Genomic DNA, 18,111 nt, shown 5'->3' with positions numbered 1-18,111 from the left:
GATCCTTCAGGGCTTTCTGGTAAAGAACTTGGCTGTTGCCCATGGTAAAAAACAAAACAAAACACCTCCTTCTGCCATGTTCAAAATTCCGGTTTGGATGTGGTGGTGGTGGTGGTGGAGGAAGCATTCATTTAAGTGATAAGGCCACAGCTTTCCCTAAAACCGGTAGCCAAGTTTGTACCCCGCATAAGGTGATGAAATATAGCAGAGAGAGCCATGTGGTAATTATCCTTTATCCCTCCAAGAGCTGGGGGATTGGTGCCCTGTTTCTGTGTCTGTCCTGCTATGGCGGATAGTGAAAGCAACAGAAATTTGGAGACAAAGGGACCGGGGTTTGGTCTTAGCCCGGGCCAGGGCCAGGAGCACAGACACACTTAACGTTTTGTGTTTTCCTGCAGTGGAAGGTGTGCTGTAACTGGTTGGATTTAAGTATGAACCACATTGCGGATTAACAGATGACACATAAGCAGGTTACGACTTTAAGTCACTTTTTAGGAAAATCTTATTTTACACAGATGTTAACACAGGAAATGGTTACGATGCTAGATACAGAAACCTATTTCCATTTAGCCTTTGGAAAACGCACGTAACGCGTAAAGCGAGGACGAACGCCCACCAGCGGGCACCGCCCCCGCTTAGCCCCACCCCTGCCAGGACCCTGCGTCCTCGCTATTGGTTCCTTTCCCTGCGCCGTCGGTTGCCGTGGAGACCAAGGCTATGGCAACCAGGAGAAGCCAAACTTGGTCCTTCCTCTGGAATCGCGTAGGGGTCCCGGGCAAGCGGCCGGAATCCGCGCGGCGTTCATGGCGCTTTACGAGCTCTTCTCTCACCCGGTGGAGCGCGGCTACCGCGCGGGGCTCTGCTCCAAGGCCGCGCTGTTCCTGCTGCTGGCCGCCGCGCTCACGTACATCCCGCCGCTGCTGGTGGCCTTCCGGAGCCACGGTGAGCCTGCTCGCGGCCGTTGCGCGCACAGCTCCCCAAGGCCAGCTGCGCCGGTGCCCGCCTTCCTGACCTCCTCCCCACCGCCCTCTCTACCTCAGGGTTTTGGCTGAAGCGGAGCAGTTACGAGGAGCAGCCGACCGTGCGCTTCCAGCACCAGGTGCTGCTCGTGGCCTTACTGGGACCCGAGCCCGGCGGGTTCCTCGCCTGGAGCACGTTCCCCGCCTTCAACCGGCTGCAGGGGGATCACCTGCGCGTCCCGCTCGTTTCGGTGCGTGGTTCCCCTCCGGGCTTCGAGGCCCACCGGGACTGGGCGGGGGTGGCTGGGGGTGGCGGGGAGAGCGCGAGCGGCCCCGGCCGGGGGAAGCCCAGGTTGGGTCTTAAGGAAGGGTTCGTGAACCCACGGAAGTTGTGTACACAGGCGCATTGGCCTGAGCATGCGTTTAATTTCCCGGGAAGTGACTCTTGTTTCATTCGACTTCTCCAAGCGGTCCACGGCCCCAAGAATGTTAGCCAGTGCTGTCAGCATGTGTCCTACAGAAACTTGGGGAGGTCCTGTCTCTGGCCCCCCATCCTGTCCGTGGGCCTGTCCTGATGGATGCGTGGTCTCGAAAGTTTCTTTGAGTCACGAAGGCCGAGCGCTGTTCTTAGAAATTAACCCAGTGTGTCGCTGCGGTTGTGCATCGTAGCAGGGACCGCCGTTAAGGGCATGCATTTTCAAGCAGACCTGACATGTGGAAGCCGAGGCGCTGATTGGTTAAGCGACCCATCCACAATATGCTGGGGTCGCAGTCCCGCCTCCCTGGGCTTGTAGGATTAGATGCTACTTCATCTAGCAGTTGTCCAGGATGAAAAGGAAGCATTTTACTGTCTCTAATTTAGTATTTGGCTCAGGATGAGTGAGTGCTTTCTTTACAATCATTCCATTTCTGCTCATTTTCTGAAAACATTGTCCTTTAGAAGTACAAAAATTCTATTTTTTCTTCTTCCAAAGTTGAATCGCTTTACACATCTCAGAGATGATTGGCCTACAAGCCAACTTGTGTAGCTGGGAAAAAAATTTCAGACCTTCTTCCAGCAACTAAATAAAATGAAAAAAAAATTTTACATCTGATTGGTCTAACGAATAACTACAAACAAAATATAATTCATATTACTTTTTTCCGATTAATTTTTTTCTGATTGTAAAAATGCATGCTCATTGTAAAATATTAAAGAGTTACAGGTATACATAATGACACAAAATTAAAGGCTGAGTTTGGGACATGTACCTTTGTTAATCAACCTTATTCTTTTTAAGATCTACATAAAATTTTCATGATATGGAAAAGCTGATAGATTTAACTAGTTCCCTGTTGGTGGATATTTGATGGGCTTTTACTTTTTCACTAGTAGAGAGAATACTGCAGTGAACAAGATTTTGAGTAAATCTTACACCTTTAAACAGCAAATTGTGAGGAACTGGAGTGCAAGCTGTTTGTCGACATTGTACCAGTAAATAGAAAACTAAGCAAGCAAATAACTATTAAATCCAGAGAAATAAAAAGTAAGGAAAAGGGAGAAAGGAATAGAATTCACGTAGTCATAAATATGTGAACCCTGAATATTGATTAACTAACCAAAATGAGAGTTTAACTCAATTGGGAGGGGGGGTGGAGGCAGGAAAACTAAACCTTCATCTCTCCTCGTGGGAAGTCAGTAAAGAATGCCTGAAACTGAGAATTCCAGAATTGCCAGTGCACAGGTTATTTAAAGACTAGGATGGAGATAGATTTCTAAATAGTCAGGCAAATGAGATGAAAATATTTGCCATGGGGCTGGAAGTCTTCTGGGTTTTGTAACAAACATTGTTGAACACTTTTCATTCTTAAATGATCAGGTCTTTCAAATTGATTTTGAAAAGTAGAACTGGAGTAGGAGACAGATTTCCATCAATAACTCCTCACTAATCATGACATGTTGCCTAATTTTATTCTTTTTTTTTTTTTTTTAAGATTTTATGTATTTATTTGACAGAGTACAAGCAGGGGGAGAGGCAGGCAGAGGGAGAGGAAGAAGCAGGCTTCCTGCTGAATGGGGAGGGAGCCTGATGCAGGACTCAGTTCAAGGACCCTGGGATCGTGACCTAAGCCGAAGGCAGACGCTTAACCAACTGAGCCACCCAGGCGCCCCTGCCTATTTTTATTCTTATTTGAGATGATAATGCATGTGGGGAAGGGTGACTGTGGATGAGAGGCCGTGTCAAGGTACCCTTACTTTTCACTGTATACCCACTGTATTTCTGGTGCTCTGCATGCATGTGTTTCCTTTCCACAAGCAGAAACAAAATGGTTTTTTTATTCCAAACAAAATATTAACTTCGTTAGTTTTTTTTTGAGAGAGAGAGAGTACTAGGTGGGGGGGTGGCTGGTGTTCGGAGCAGAGGGACAGAGGTGGGAGAGAGAGGATCTTAATCAGGCTCCATGCTAGGAGACAGTGTTCACTCCCCTGACCCTGAGATCATGACCCGCGTGGAAGTCAAGAGTCTGATGCTCAACCAACTGAGCCACCCAGGAGCCCCTTGTTAGTTTTACTTTAGGTTAACATTACCTGTCTTTTAAGTTTTGGGTAGATGTTTTTCGTTTTCATTACATCTGTGTATTCCTCTCTATCATACTCTCTCGTTACTTAAGTCTAAGACATAATCATGAAAAGTTGAAGTGAAAGCAACGAGATAGCATTAGGTTTCATTCATTTGTTCTTTTCATTTGTTCATCCACTACAACGGATTGGCTCTCCAGTGGACTGCTAGTTAGTTTGGCTCTTATCTCAGTGACCAGGAACTATTCCCTCGAGAGCACTGCCCATGTTCCCTCTGCTTCTTGTGTGTGTGTGTGTGTGTGTGTGTCAATTTTTGATCCATGAAACCAAGACTGCCTCTATTTTTATGGTGCCCAGAGTGATTAATCCTTTTTAACACTGGGTAATTTTATACTATAAAACACAAAACCAAATCTCCTTTTTCCTATTCCTTTTCCCCCCTCCATTCTAGACCAGAGTCTGTAAGAAATCTATGAACTATGTCATCTGCGTTCTTTTTCAGTAAATGATTTGCTTCCTTTCCAGCTGAGCTCTTCGTTTAAGAATAGTTTGAAATCAGGAGATACAAATAAATGAGCTAGAAGATATGGTGAAAGTACAGATCTCAACAGCAACCCCAAAAGATAAACTTATTAGGAATAAGCTTAACAAGAAATGTATACTTAAAAAAATTTCTTTTAAAAAGTGGGGGCTCCTGGGTGGCTCAGTCAGTTAAGCATCCAACTCTTAATTCAGCTCAGGTCTTGATCTCACAGTTGTGAGTTCAACCCAGCATTGGGCTCCAGGCTGGGCATGGAACCTACTTTATAAATAAATAAATAAATAAATGTGAATAAATAAATAAATATTTAGAAAAAGAAATGTGCAAGATCTATATGAGTAAAACTTTAAGTAGACTGATGAATGACACAAAGGAGATAAAAAATGGTACTCTGTCATATTCTTGGGTAGGAAAATTCAACATCATAGAGCTATCTCTTCTCCCTTGGTTGATCTATAATTTTAATGCATTCTCGGTGAAAACATGACAATTTGGGGGGACAGACTGCCATATGGAAAAAGAAGGAAATATTCTAGGAGAAAGAGAAGGGTAAGAGGAGAATAGCACCCCCAGATATGAAACTATACCTTAAAGCCATAATAAATAAAGCAGTGTGGCTTGGGGGACTTGCATAAAAAGTATAGAAAAGGACTTAAATATGATGAAGGTGGCATTTTAAATCAGTGGTGAAAGATGACTTATACAATAAAATGGTATAGGGACAACTGGAAAGCCATCTGGAAAAAGTTAAAATGAAGCCAGTGTTCAGACCGTACACCAGAATTAACGTCCGGATAGATCAAGATTCAATTTAAAATACGGAATAGGGGCACCTGCGTGGCTCAGTCGGTTAAGCATCTGATTTTGGCCCACATCATGATCTCAGGTTCCTGGGATCGAGCCCTGCTTCAGGCTCCCCTCTCAGTGGGGAATCTGCGTATCTCTCTGCTCATAGACCCGCTTGTGCACACGCGCACACTCTCTCTCTCAAATAAATAAATAAGATCTTGAAAAAAATTATTGGCATGTTAAAACCATAAGCACAAATCAAAACACTAATACAACTAGGAAAAAAGTTTTATCATTTGTATCATTTGTAAAAAGCTCATTTTCCTAACAGAAAGTGCCTACAGATCTATAAATAAAAGACTAACCACCTAATAGAAAAACGGGCAAAGTATGTAAACAGTTCAAAGAAGAAAAAACACATGTGACTCTTAAACATAGGAAGTCACACTCATGTTTAGAGGAATGCAACGAATATATTGAGATGCCTTTTTTTAATCTCTCACTGCTGAGCAGAGAGCCTGTCATCACAGGACTCTATCCCAGGACTCCAGGGTCATGACCTGAGCTGAAGGCAGACGCTTAACTGACTGAGCCACCCAGGTGCCCCAATATTTGTCCATATTTATCAGAATTACAAATGCATGTGCCTGCTTCCATTTCTAGTAAGGTATCCTAAGGTTTGTGCACACACGTGAAATGACATACATAGAAAGTTGCATTTTGCAGCACTGTAATAAGGTAAACAACCATGTAGTAATAGAAGACTCATCAGAGAAATTGTGGTACATGGGGCGCCTGGGTGGCTCAGTCGTTAAGTGTCTGCCTTAGGCTCAGGACGTGATCCCAGCGTTCTGGGATCGAGCCCCACGTCAGGCTCCTCCAGTAGGAGCCTGCTTCTTCCTCTCCCACTCCCCCTGCTTGTGTTCCCTCTCTCGCTGGCTGTCTCTGTCAAAAAACTAAATAAAATCTTCAAAAAAAAAAAAAAGAGAGAGAGAAATTGTGGTACATAAACCCAGTGGAATGTTGCACAGCTGTTTTTTTTAAATAAAGCAGATCTCTATATATTGATGTGGAATTACCTCCAAAAGAAATTGATAAGTAGAAAAAACAAAAATCGTATATAATATGCTTCCTTTCACATAAAAATAGAAAAAATATCAAAGAATATATGTTTGGGTGTGTATACATAAACGTACATGAATGCTCTTACTCACTCTGGAAGGATTCAAAAGACAACACTGATTGCTCTGGGGAGGGAACTAAGTGGCTGAGGTTAGGGTGGGAGAGAAGCTTTTTTTACTCTATATCCTTTTGTACCTTTTAAATTTTGTATCATGAAAACGTAATATACGTTCAAGATTTTTAGATTATAGTGACAATTTTTAAAGATTTATTTGTTTATTTTAGAGAGAGTACATCAGCAGGGGGAAGGGCAGAGGGAGAGAGAGAATCTCAAGCACACTCCCCACTGAGCCACGGAGCCCCATGTGAGGCTCGATCTGGCAACCCTGAGATCATGACCTGAGCGAAGCCAAGAGTCAGACGCTCAACCGATTGCACCACCCGGGTACCCCATAATGACAATAATTTTTAAAGGAAAATTTAGAAAGGGCCCAAGTAAGGCAAAAACAAACCAAAAAATAAAAATTTAAAAGCAGGTAGGTACATAAAATGACAGGGCAGCTTTGGAAAATAGTTTGCAGTTCCTCAAAAGGTAAAACGTAGAATTACCGTATTTCCCAGCACCTCCCCTCCTAGGTATATGTGTACCCAAGAGAACTGAAGAGTTATGTCTACACAAAAACTCATACACAAGTGTTCATAGCAGCTTTATTCCTAATAGCAAAAAAGGGGAAACAACCCAGATGTCCATCAGCAAATGAATGGATAAACAAAATGTGTTGTAGCCGTATAACGGAATGTTATTCCGCCACCAAAAGGAATGGAGTCATGATACATGCTACAGCATGGATGAATCTTGAAAACATGCTAAGTGAAAGGATCCAGCCACAAGACAGCACAGTGTCTGATTGCATTTATATGAAATGTTCAGAAGAGGCCCATCTGTAGAGATAAGAACGTAGGGGCTCCAGGGGCTGGGGGAATGTGGGGTGGGGAGAGATGGGTAGTGGCTGCTGATGGGCATAGGGTTTCTGTTTTGGATGATGAAAACATTTTGAAATTGGAGTTAGGTAGGGGTGATAGCTGCACAACTTCATGACTATCCTAAAATCTACCAAACTCTATATTTTAGGTAATTTAATGGTATGTGAATTATGTCTCAGTTTTGTTTTAAAGCAGGTAGGTGATCCCCTGGTGATATACTTATGAGCCATAGAATAAAAATTACTGTTGATTTACTATGTTTTAGGCATATGCTTAGCATTTCATCATTAAATAATACATTTAAAGTCCTTTACATAGTACTTGGCCTGTGATAATCACTGAGTGTTAACTCTTAATTTTTTTTTTTTTACATACATTACGTCTTTAATCCTTATAGTAACCATGTGATGTAGAGGTTATACCCCTGTTTTACGGGTAAAGAAACCAAGACTCAGCGAAGTGATATCGTTTGCTTAGTTCTTTTTTTTTTAAATATAGTATTATTTGTTTCAGGGGTACAGGTCTGTGATTCGTCAGTCTTACACAATACACTCATTTGCTTTGTTGTTAACCAAATAGTCAAGACTGCCACACAAGTGTTTGTCATTCTGTATCATATACTCTTTTTATTTTATTTTATTTTATTTTATTTTATTTTATTTTATTTATTTGACAGAGAGAGCGAGAGAGGGAACACAAGCAAGGGGAGTGGGAGAGGGAGAAGCAGGCTCCCCACTGAGCAGGGAGCCTGATGCGGGGCTTGATCCCAGGACCTTCGGATCATGACCTGAGCCAAAGGCAGACACTTAACAGCTGAGCCACCCAGGCACCCCTGTATCATATACTCTTAACCCTTATTGCAACAAAATACTTTTTTTCCCAACTCCCAAGGTAAAGCTAGACTAACTACAGCCTGTCTGAGAAACTGCGCAGGAGACTGGAGAAGCAGTGGTTTCAGGTCAAGGTTTGACCAAATGCTGGGGGGTGGTTTTGTGATTGCTAATTTGGGAAAATGGCTCAGAAGCCAGAAACGGCCTTGCTGCTTCTTTGGTCAGCTCACCTTGAACGGTGTCTCTAAAGTCCCTGTGGTTTTAATGCTTTATAAGTCCGAGGTTCTTGTTGCTATTGTTGTTAAGGACAGAAGGAACAAGCACAGGGTGAACTCTCCCTTCAACGAGCCTCACTTAGCTCTTTAAGACATGTGTGGACCCAGAGTCTATGGGGTCTGAAGGCAATAGGAGGTGCAGGAAAATGAGTGGAGAGCATTGTAGTGTCTGAGATACAGTTTTCACATCTCTGAAGTCACAATGTGTCCTCTCTGGGTATCTTAAAATAGCTGCTGTGGAGCCCTGGGTGGCTCAGTTGGTTAAGTGTCTGCCTTCGGCTTGGGTCATCACCCCGGGGTCCTGGGATCAAGGCCCACGTTGGGGCTCCCTGCTCAGTGGGGAGCCTGCTTCTCCCTCTCCCCCCTCTTGTACTCTCATTCTCTCTCTCAATTAAGTAAATAAAATCGTATTTACTTATTTGAGAGAGACAGATAGCAAGAGAGCACGAGCAAGAGACCACCTCCCTTCTTCTCACTCACTCGGCTGCACCGGCCTCGTTGCTCCCGTAAGCACTGACCCACTTCATGTGGAGCGCAGAGCAGGTGCGGTTTGTCAGCAGGGATCGTCCTTCCCCTAGATATTTCTGTGCCTCTCCGCCTCACTTCATTCTGGCCTCCCACAGTCAGATTTCCTTAATATTTTCTATAAAAATGGTTGTGAAATCCTTCCCTGTCGTTCTGTAATTAAAGCCTGCTTCATTTCTCTTTGTGGTTCTTACCACATTTATTTGTTTATTGATTTATTTTCTGCCTCCCTGGCTGGGAATGTAAGCCTGATTAGGGTAAGGAGTTTGTCTATTTTGTTTGCCATTATATTTCCAGCACCTGACAGTGCCTGGCACATAGTGATGAGGTTGGGGAATATAAGTGAGGTTCAGTGGGGTTGAGTCCAGAGCCGACGACCAAGAAAGAATTCTTGAGGCGTCTTTGATGCAAAATGGTGGTTTATTAAAGCACGGGGACAGGACCCGTGGGCAGAAAGAGCTCCTGCCCCGGGGTTGTGAGGAATGGCCCATTATATACCCTCAAGTTGGGAGGGGGTTAGGGATAGCATAAGTGTCTAAGGAATTTTGGAAGCAAGGTTTCCAGGACCTTGAGGGGGCTAGCTGTTGTTGGGAAAAGGTCATTTATTACTGTCTAATAAAACCTGAGTCACGAGACCCTTCAGATGTATATCGGTGGGCCATATGCTTGGGGGATGATTGCCAACACGTATCTTGGGGGGGGGGGGTTAGAGATAAATGAAGTTTCCAAAGGAATTTTTATACGTTAAAGTAGACTTACAGGATCTAAAGTAGACTTACAGGATCTTGGTGGAGGGGAGGGGGTCAGGCTAGGGCTGCCTTTTGCCCTTAGCAAAGTATTAACATCCAGGCAGCTGAACTCCTAGAGGAATGTCACTGTGCCTGTTTCAAGGACTTGTCAATGGGCTGTAGGTAGTAAGGACTGTTTCTTTGTCCTTTAGGGCAGCCAGGAGTGCCTGAGGAATGTCACATACATCCCATGGGGGGGGGTGCAGGGTGTCAGCTTCTGCTTTGTCTTCAGCTTGCCTTCCGTTCCCTCATCACATAGTAGACCCCTAAAAAAAAAATACTTGACAGAATAATGAGTGAATTTAACAAGCAGACACTAATTATGGTGCTGTGCCAGGTTTCTATCCTGTGTGAACATAGAGTAAAAATGTGTGCACGAACAGTGTACTGACTTGCTTTCAAACTTTTGATGCGGCTCTTTGCAAAAAGATTTATCTTAAAGCCACCATTTTCTCCTTGAGGGTTTTTTTGGTTTGGGTTTTGTTTTTTAAGTCTGGACATTTTAGTCCTGGAAAGAGGACCAGATTTGAAGTCAGACATGGTTTCAAATCTTTACCATTACTAGCCACACCCAATAAATCCATCAATCTCCCTGAACCTCAATTTTCTCGTCTGTGCAGTGGGGATAATACTTGCTTTGCTTAGCTCAGGCTTTGTTGTAAAGATCCAGTGAAAAAATGCATTTTTCTCCCTCCCACACTGTGTTGGGGTCTGGATTCTTCTGGCAATTCCGCCCAGCCAGTATCCTGCCTGTCTCGCAAATTTAGACATTTGATCTTTGTCTTCCTCTCCAACCCTAAAGATCCAGAAGGTACGGGTCTACTACAGAGAGTGAATCCGACTTTGTCTTGCAAGTCTTCCCAACTGAAGAAAATTCACAGGAAGACAAGGCAGCCTCTTTTCCGTTCTACTCATAATTGCTAATACATAATTGCCTCAGTAACTTGATCGTCAGCCCTGGTAACAGATAGCCCTCCCCTACACCTGTGAAGCTGATGGAACAGGACAGAGAAAACAGAATCCAACAGAAGAGAAAGGGTAGGTTTCTCTATAACAAGGCCTAGGATAAGGACATTATTGTCTGAAGGAAAGACATGATTGAAAGCTTCTGAAAACTGAGATAGCTTCATCTCAATCAACCTTAGGAGCCTGAAAAAGAACAAAGAATCTCTTCCTTGCATAATAATGACAGTGGAAAGCAAAAGGAATCTGTTCCCGGAGCATGCCAGCGGGAATGTTGATATGCCATGGTAGAATCCTTCTGGGAACCTACAGGGGAAAAGGATCGCTTGTAGCAACAAGATCCAGAGCTGTCCCAAGGAATCATGTCCCCAGTGATCCTACTTCAGTGCCAGCTTTCCCGTTAGTCATTTTAGGGTCAGCATAAGTTCAGACTATGGGCGGCAAGACTGGATTCTGGTGTTTTTTTATGAGCTGTCATTTGTCTTTTTCCCTCCTTAGATCTCTGTTTTCCCTACTTTTGTGTCCATAATTTATAAACTATCTGTGTAGCTTTAATGATTTGCTGATTATTTTAGCTTCCTTTTTCACTCTATTGATTGGCACTGAAAGATGCAGGAGGCTTTCAAGCCCCCACGGCAATGATAAGAGTGACTTCCAGTGTCGATAGTCTGAAGCAAAGACACTTGTGGTTGAAGAAAGGATAGAGTTTGGTGTTTTTCTCCTGAGTCTGTTTGGGGAATGAATGCATAATGATGAGGATCCGTTTCTTTTCTATTAAAAAAAAAAAAAAAAAAAAAGGACTCCTGGAGAGGAAGTCAATTCTAACGTGCTATTTAAATATTCCGTCCAAACTCAGACGTGTTTCTAAAGAAGAAAAAGGAAACACCAGCAACAAAACTAAAAAGATCAAAGGAGACAACAACAACAAAATGCCATCCGGGTGTTCCTGTTCAGTGTGGCCCTTGAATATTTGAGAAGCACGAGTGTGAAGGGGCCAGCACATCGGGTCTCTTTCCCCTCTACTGATCCCCTTATACCTATTTATCTTCCTTTTTTCTTCCGGTGAGGGAGCTAAATCCCGTGTATAGCAGAACAGTGGGTCATTGTGTTACGGCAGGGACACGGATTCTTCCCAGACGTGTTAAGGACCAGGACCACTGGCTGTCTTTGGGTTTCCTAGACTCGAGAAGAAGACAGGAACCAGGATGGGAAAATGGATATGTTACATTTTAAACTAGAGCTTCCCCTGCAGTCCACGGAGCACGTTCTGGGTGTGCAGCTGATCTTGACTTTCTCCTACCAATTGCACGTGAGTCGGTTCCTTAGGGAAGCCCCTCCCCTCCTTTCTGTGCTTTCATAGAACTGAGCCCTGCCTGATTCCTAGGAAAACCCACGCTGCAGAAGGCTCTCCTCTGAGGTGTAGTTCGGGATTTAATGGAGGCAAATGGCACGTTTCTCGTTGGGGCCATATTAATGAATTTGAGCTATCGATAGCTCAGAGGGTTCGGGCAGAGAGCTTCCTGCATGGCCAGCCGGGGGGTTGGAGGGACTAGGAGGCTGCCACCACAGACGGGGAGGGGGGCCAGTGCTGAGGACCCAGAGCCTTCAGATCTGCCCGAAACTGTCTCTCCTTCTAACGATTTCAGAGGATGTCCACGTTCGTGATGCAGAGCATGGCGTTTCTCCAGTCCTCCTTCGCCGTTCCAGGGTCCCAGCTCTCTGTGAACGGGGACCTGAGGCTGCAGCAGAAGCAGCCCCTGAGCTGCGGTGGCCTCGATGTCCGATACAATGTAAGGAGGCTCCGAACTGTCCATCTCTCTTGTTTCTCTATGTTACTGTTCATCAGGCTCTTTGAAAAGGGAGACGTGAAAGTTGGAAATAGCATTTTTCTGTGGGTGGCACAGAAGAGGATTTCTGAGGAATTCTTGCCATGAATTCTTTCCAAATATAGAGACAGATACACCTGTATTTGCATCTAAAAAGAGAACAAAAACCTGTCTTGAAGAACTGAATTTTTTATTGTTTGCGGGTGTGCCCGTGTGCACACACACGTGACTTATGTATAACACTGGGGAAGTCATAAGTCACCTCCGCTCACTAAGCATGTCACGTATGCCAGCCCTGAGTGAAGGGGTAGGGATTTGTCATCTCATTCGGCCGTCAAGGCTGCCTCAGAGATGCCGGCTCCTGTCATTCCCCAGCTCTCCGGCCGCTCATCCTGTCACGGGCCCCCGTGCTCCTTTTGAGCCAAACCAGCCCTTTTGCTGTTCCTCAAACCCACAGAGCAGCTCCTGCCCCCTCACCCCGAGTTTTTGCCGTTGGCCTTTCCCTCTGCCACGTATCCACATAGCTTGCTCTCCCATTCCACTCGGGTCCCTGTCTAAATGTCCCTGAACACAGTCCTTTCCTGATGCTTCTTTCTAAAGAGCATTCTCCTCCCTGCCCATCATCCTTCATCCAGATTGATTTTCCTTACTTCTACTGGAAATGGTAAAGATAAGTTTTCGGTTTGTTTGCTTACTGTCTCCCCCAGTGCTAAAAGCACTGACATCTTCTCCACTGTCACCCCGGAGTCTAAAACCAGGCCTGGCACATTGTAAGCACTCAGACGTGTTGAAAGAATGAACTCTCGTTTTACACATAAGGAAACTGAGGCAGACAGAGATTAAGTAATTTTCCCAATGTCCTGGCACTTGAAGGTAACAGAGCCATAAATCATCTGTCCAATGCTAGAACTCGTGCTTGTGGTCACTCATCACTAACCTTTCTTTTATCCCAAGAGAGCCCATGTAAGTTGGGGTGGGCTACTTTTGAAAATGAAAGAGTGATATTATCAGTTACTACAGGCATAAACCAGGACTGTTCCAGATAAACTTAGGGGTGCCTGGGTTGAGCATCCAGCTCTTGGTTTTGGCTCAGGTCGTGATCTCAGGGTCACGAGATCGAGCCCCGTGTTGGACTCCGTGCTCAGCCCAGAGGCTGCTTGAGGTTCTCTCTCCCTCTCCCTCTGCCCTTTTCACTCATGCTTCTGCTCTCTGTCGCTCTAAAGTAAGTAAATCTTTTTTTTTTTTTTTAAGGGAAGACTGAATGTAGATGATTTAAATTGTTGCAAGGCGGCCCGGGGCAGGGGTGGTCACCATCCATCCATCCTTGAAAAAAGGATTACTGATGCTGGAGTAGGTCACCAAGCACAAAAGGGTGGTCCTTGAGATCAGCATGGGTGGGCGGAGGGGTGGAAAGAGGAGTGGAGAAGTGGCTGGGGGCTTACTCCATGGCCTCCTGCCATTTCCCAGGTGTCTGTAATTAACGGGACCAGCCCTTTTGCCTCTGACTACGACCTCACCCGCATTGTTGCTGCTTACCAGGAAAGGAATGGTGAGTCATAGGTATAGTTCATTCAGCCGCTTCTCAAGGACCTTCCAGGTTAGTGGGACCATTGGACAAAAACCGAATTGGAGCCCTTGGGGCGCCTGGGTGGCTTGGTCGGTTAAGCGTCTGCCTTCGGCTCAGGTCATGATCCTGGGGTCCTGAGGTCTAGTCCCACATCGGGCTCTCTGCTCAGTGGTGAGCTTGCTTTCCCCCCACTTGTGCTCACTCTCTCTGACAATAAATAAAATCTTTAAAAAAAAAGAATCGGAGCCCTTGAAAATATCAGTACTAGTGAATACTCAGTAATGGGAGGGGAACAGGCTGCCGGGATTTGTCCTTTCCCTCCTGATCTAAAGACCCACACCCCACCCCACCCCACCATACCACTACTCTTAGAGTCCAGCAGGTGAGTGCTGAGTTATGTGCTGTATTTATTAAGTGCCATATTTATCCCACCACTGGCTTGATAGATTTCCTTTTTTATATAAACACCTAATTGAGTTGGTCCCCACTACCACACTTATAAAAGAAGCCAAAGACAAATTGCTATCCCTAGTTTTCAGGTAGAACTGAGGAATGCGAGTGACTTACCCCATATAAGAGTTGTGGTAGAACAGAGGGCCCAAGGTTCTGGCTGAAGGCAGCGTGTGTCCATCCCTTATGGAGGAAAGGCTGTCAGGCCAGCCCAATGTACTTGACTCAGCACATTTGGCTGGTTGGTGGTCTGAGGTTTTCTCTAAAGGCATCTGAAGCATTACTTGGCAACCAGACATCATGAATACTATATATACATATTTATCAAATAGGAGGACTGCAATTCCAGTATTTCTTCCTGATTTTTTAGTAATACACTGGTGGCATTACTCCAAACCTGACGGTATTTTAAGACAAAAACCACTCATCTACAACTTTTCTTTCTTTATTCCTTCTAGTCTTTGTCCATAGCAGGTTTTTTTTTTTATACAGCTCTTATCATAGTTTAGAAATATTTTAGGATCCGATTTTTTTTTTATTTTTTTTTAAGATTTTATTTATTTGTTTGAGAAAGAGAGCGCATGGAGCGGGGGAGAGGCAGAGGGAGAAGCAGACTACCCGCTGAGCCAAGAGCCCAATGCAGGGCTCAATCCTAGGACTCCAGGATCATGACCTAAACCGAGGGCAGACGCTTAACCAACTGAGCCACCCAGACACCCCCTAACATAAATATTTTGACAAGTATTTTAATGAATAATTTGTGAGCAGATTTGCACATCAGTTCTCTCTCCTTTTGAATCATTTCTTTGGAATAAGTTCTGCCGTGCGGAATTTGCTGAGCGGTTATAGAGTACTTTTCTAGCCCTCATTACCTTATTGAGAGAGCATTCATGGACTAACTCCTGCTTGTATTACAGTAACCACCGTCCTGATAGACCCCCACCCCATCTGGCTGGTGGGAAGGGCTGCCGAAGCTCCATTTGTGATTCACGCTGTCATCCGATACCCGATGGAAGTCATTTCATATCCTTTCTGTTAAAGAGCCACAGTAGCTCAGTTTTGAAAAAGGAGGGTTCCTCCATCATCCCAAGAAGGAAGAAGGAACAGATGTGGGAGGCCTTCGACTGGGAATGGCTACAGTGTTGTGGCCCCACTCAAATGACTCCGTCTGCTGTTCATTTAGGGGAAAAAAATTACTTATTTCCTCTTCATATTTCTTTCTGGGCAATTCTCCCAGGTCAAAATCATCCATATTTATGCCTTAATAATCTTTTATCATCCTTTTTATCTTAAGAGTATTTGAAACATTTTTGCCATTTCCCGTCTAAACTAAGCCTTTGGTTTAACTTCCACTTAGAAAATACCATCTGTGGCTCCTTAACTGTCTATACATATCTACCCGGATTCTGGGAAATGATCAAGTTTGCCTGGATCCAGTATGTTAGTATCCTGCTTATCTTCCTCTGGGTGTTTGAAAGAATCAAAAGATTTGTGTTTCAAAATCAGGTGGTGACCACAATCCCTGTCACGGTAATGCCCCAGGGAGAAGTGTATAAGGAGCACTTATCATAAGAAGACGGCTTCTGGGAACTAAGCAGGATCCTGCCTACCTCGTTGTTGTCTTCTGAGAACTGCCATCCTAAGAAGTTTTTGCAAAGAGCCCAAGGACACGTGCCGGTGTGTGTGTTTTTCCTATCAGAGACAAAGGACAATCCTTTCTCATTTTTCTCTACACAAATCCATATCTTCTAAGCACCTACAAACTCATCAGGGACTAGTTTGTGGAAACATCCAAGGGTTCTCGAAGGCTATAATTTGCTACTTTTTTCTTTTCTTTTTTTTCTTTTTCTTTTTCTTTTTTTTTTTTTTTTTTTTTTGCCTTAGGCTTGAATTTCAGGAGAAAACTACAATCAGTTCAGAAGTCTTGGAAAGAGTCCCATCTCTGGTCAAGGAAAGACTTTTCCTCTCTTGAACTGAGAAACATGCTATGCATTTCTTCCCACTATTGTAAACCACTTTTTACTCTTTTTCAGGGCTCTCCTGAGAGAGATATGCAAATCAGTAGCACTTTCCAGTCCTGAGCATCTAAATTTCCCATTCAGAACTTCGGTTTCCAGCACCGAGAGGCCTTGAAGGGGAGAATGGGAGCGAGAGTAAGGGAGCGCTCGAGAGCACATGCATGCACACGTGTGCGGGTGGGCGACTCGGGCACGAGGACCACCTGCCCTCGGTCTAACAGACAGTCGTCTGTCATCAGCTCAGCTGAGTGGCCCTTTATCCCTGCCCTGCTGTGGCTGGCTTGTTGCCCTGCCTTTCGCCCTGTCTGTGCCCCTGGAACAGCAGGCTTCGGCCAGACTGCTGTTTTGTTCACAATCCCCTCAGCAACAGTGGGGGAAGTAAGGATGGTAACCACAGTCTCTTTCTCTCAGCCCTCCTCCAACAGCCTGGACACTTGCCACTTCTCTTCCTTGACAGCCCTCCCCCTTCTTGAAAAGGACGTGGGTGACAGAGGAGCTGTTGTTGGTATTGGCTCCCTCTGCCAACCCCCACAGAGTGTATTTGGAAGGCTAGCGGGAAACGCAGCTACTTGTATTTCCCTTGATGAAGGAACAGGGTGGCCATCAGAGTGAGCAGCTTTGGGATGGACACACAAGGTGAGTGAGGGGATAGAGGGGATGCTCGCCCAGCCCACCTTATCTGGCCTGGCCATTAGCAAAATGACAAGAAGTCTAGCAGGTTCTTGCTTAAGTGAGCGTCGGCAGGATGGGATGGCTGAAACGGGCCTCTCTTGCACATGGAAGACGAGTTCTCCATTCTTGGCCTGAGCAGAAGAGCTGTCCTCAAAGGACAAATGGATCTACTTTATGATCCCAAGATATCATTGGCACTGGAGACACGCCTGCTGTGATCCATAGGTCATGCCCACTCACAAACACACTCCTCACTTATACCTCAGTTTACCTTGGAGATTCAGTTCTCATTTCCAAAGCACCTTTTCTTTCAGGCTGACCAAAATAAGAGCTGACCAAAATAACAGCTCTTTTGAAGTATTCAAGCACATAGATAGCTTACCCCTGGCCCCTCTGCCTTTTCTTTTAATATCTAGGGCTGTTTATATACCTAAGCATTTTTTCTTGGATATAAATGAAAAAAAAAAAAAAACGGTTTCTGGTTTGAATCACAAAAAGGTAATGAATATGGAAAGATAGCTAAAGATGTGAATAAACACTGCTCTGCATTTTGTGAAATTATTTTAATGCAAAATTTGTATAAAGAACCATGACGTTTTGTACCTTTTTAATTAAAATATTGAAAATGGAAGGCTGCGTGTGGCTTTTTCAAGAAGAGTTTGGAAAGGGGGCGGGGAGGGCAGCGGTTGCACACACTTCTCCGAGTTACTCACCGGAGGCCTTGCCTTGCCAGGGCTCTGCCCAAAGACCTTAGAGCTTTTGTTAGCTCTTTGGCAAAGTCCCCTGGTCCAGCCCCAAGTACATGTGAGTTTTCGGTGGAATCCACATGGCATGTGGAAACCACAGGCTGGAAAATTACAACTGTGTTTGGCAAATATCAAATTATTTACAGATCAGATGTTGGTAGCTCTTGAACCTGAATGACACAGTGTAGTAGCAAGAGGGAAAAAGGTGAGAAATGCACAGGATTTTATCAACTGAGCTGTAACTCATAGCTAAGGGTTTGAGACAATTTCACAATATTTGGGATGGAGGAGATCTCTAATTTTGCGAAATGATTATCCAGTTTCTGTGTGAGTCAAGTAAGGCCCCTAAGACCTTAATTAGGTCCCATCAACTAAAAAGCAATTCTCTGTCTTCTTTTTTTCTTTCTCCTCATATTCATGCTTTTTAGTTTTTTAAAGACTTTTTAATTTATTTTGAGAGAATGAGCACAGAGGGAGGGGAGGGTCAGAGGGAGAG

The 18,111-nt window shown here is 44.5% G+C and overlaps 1 protein-coding gene across 2 annotated transcripts; it reads left to right on the top strand.

Annotated features, from left to right (window-relative positions):
* The first annotated feature begins 699 nt into the window (after positions 1-699).
* TMEM231 (transmembrane protein 231) lies at positions 700-17,495 on the top strand. Of its 2 annotated transcripts, XM_057314474.1 has the most exons (8): positions 700-942; positions 1,041-1,210; positions 11,517-11,645; positions 11,983-12,126; positions 13,630-13,711; positions 15,097-15,207; positions 15,576-15,619; positions 15,722-17,495. In XM_057314474.1, the coding sequence occupies exons 1-8, from the start codon at positions 804-806 to the stop codon at positions 15,749-15,751; spliced, it is 849 nt and encodes a 282-aa protein (XP_057170457.1). In that variant the 5' UTR covers positions 700-803; the 3' UTR covers positions 15,752-17,495. The 2 variants fall into 2 exon arrangements, with proteins under 2 accessions (XP_057170457.1, XP_057170456.1); XM_057314473.1 differs by having other exon boundaries at positions 15,576-17,495.
* Positions 17,496-18,111: the final 616 nt, after the last annotated feature.

This window comes from Ursus arctos, unplaced genomic scaffold, assembly GCF_023065955.2.
Source record: "Ursus arctos isolate Adak ecotype North America unplaced genomic scaffold, UrsArc2.0 scaffold_19, whole genome shotgun sequence".
Classification (NCBI taxonomy): Eukaryota; Metazoa; Chordata; class Mammalia; order Carnivora; family Ursidae; genus Ursus; species Ursus arctos.
Note: the sequence above shows the minus strand (reverse complement) of the source record. Positions and strands in the feature narration are given on the sequence as shown.

Bases quoted from the DNA above. Each gene is read 5' to 3' on its own strand.
- TMEM231 (XM_057314473.1), top strand. From the start codon at position 804: ATGGCGCTTTACGAGCTCTTCTCTCACCCGGTGGAGCGCGGCTACCGC. The intron at 13,712-15,096 runs GTGAGTCATAGG...CTTGTATTACAG, and splicing joins TGCTTACCAGGAAAGGAATG to TAACCACCGTCCTGATAGAC. The intron at 15,208-15,575 runs CTTTCTGTTAAA...TCTATACATATC, and splicing joins GATGGAAGTCATTTCATATC to TACCCGGATTCTGGGAAATG.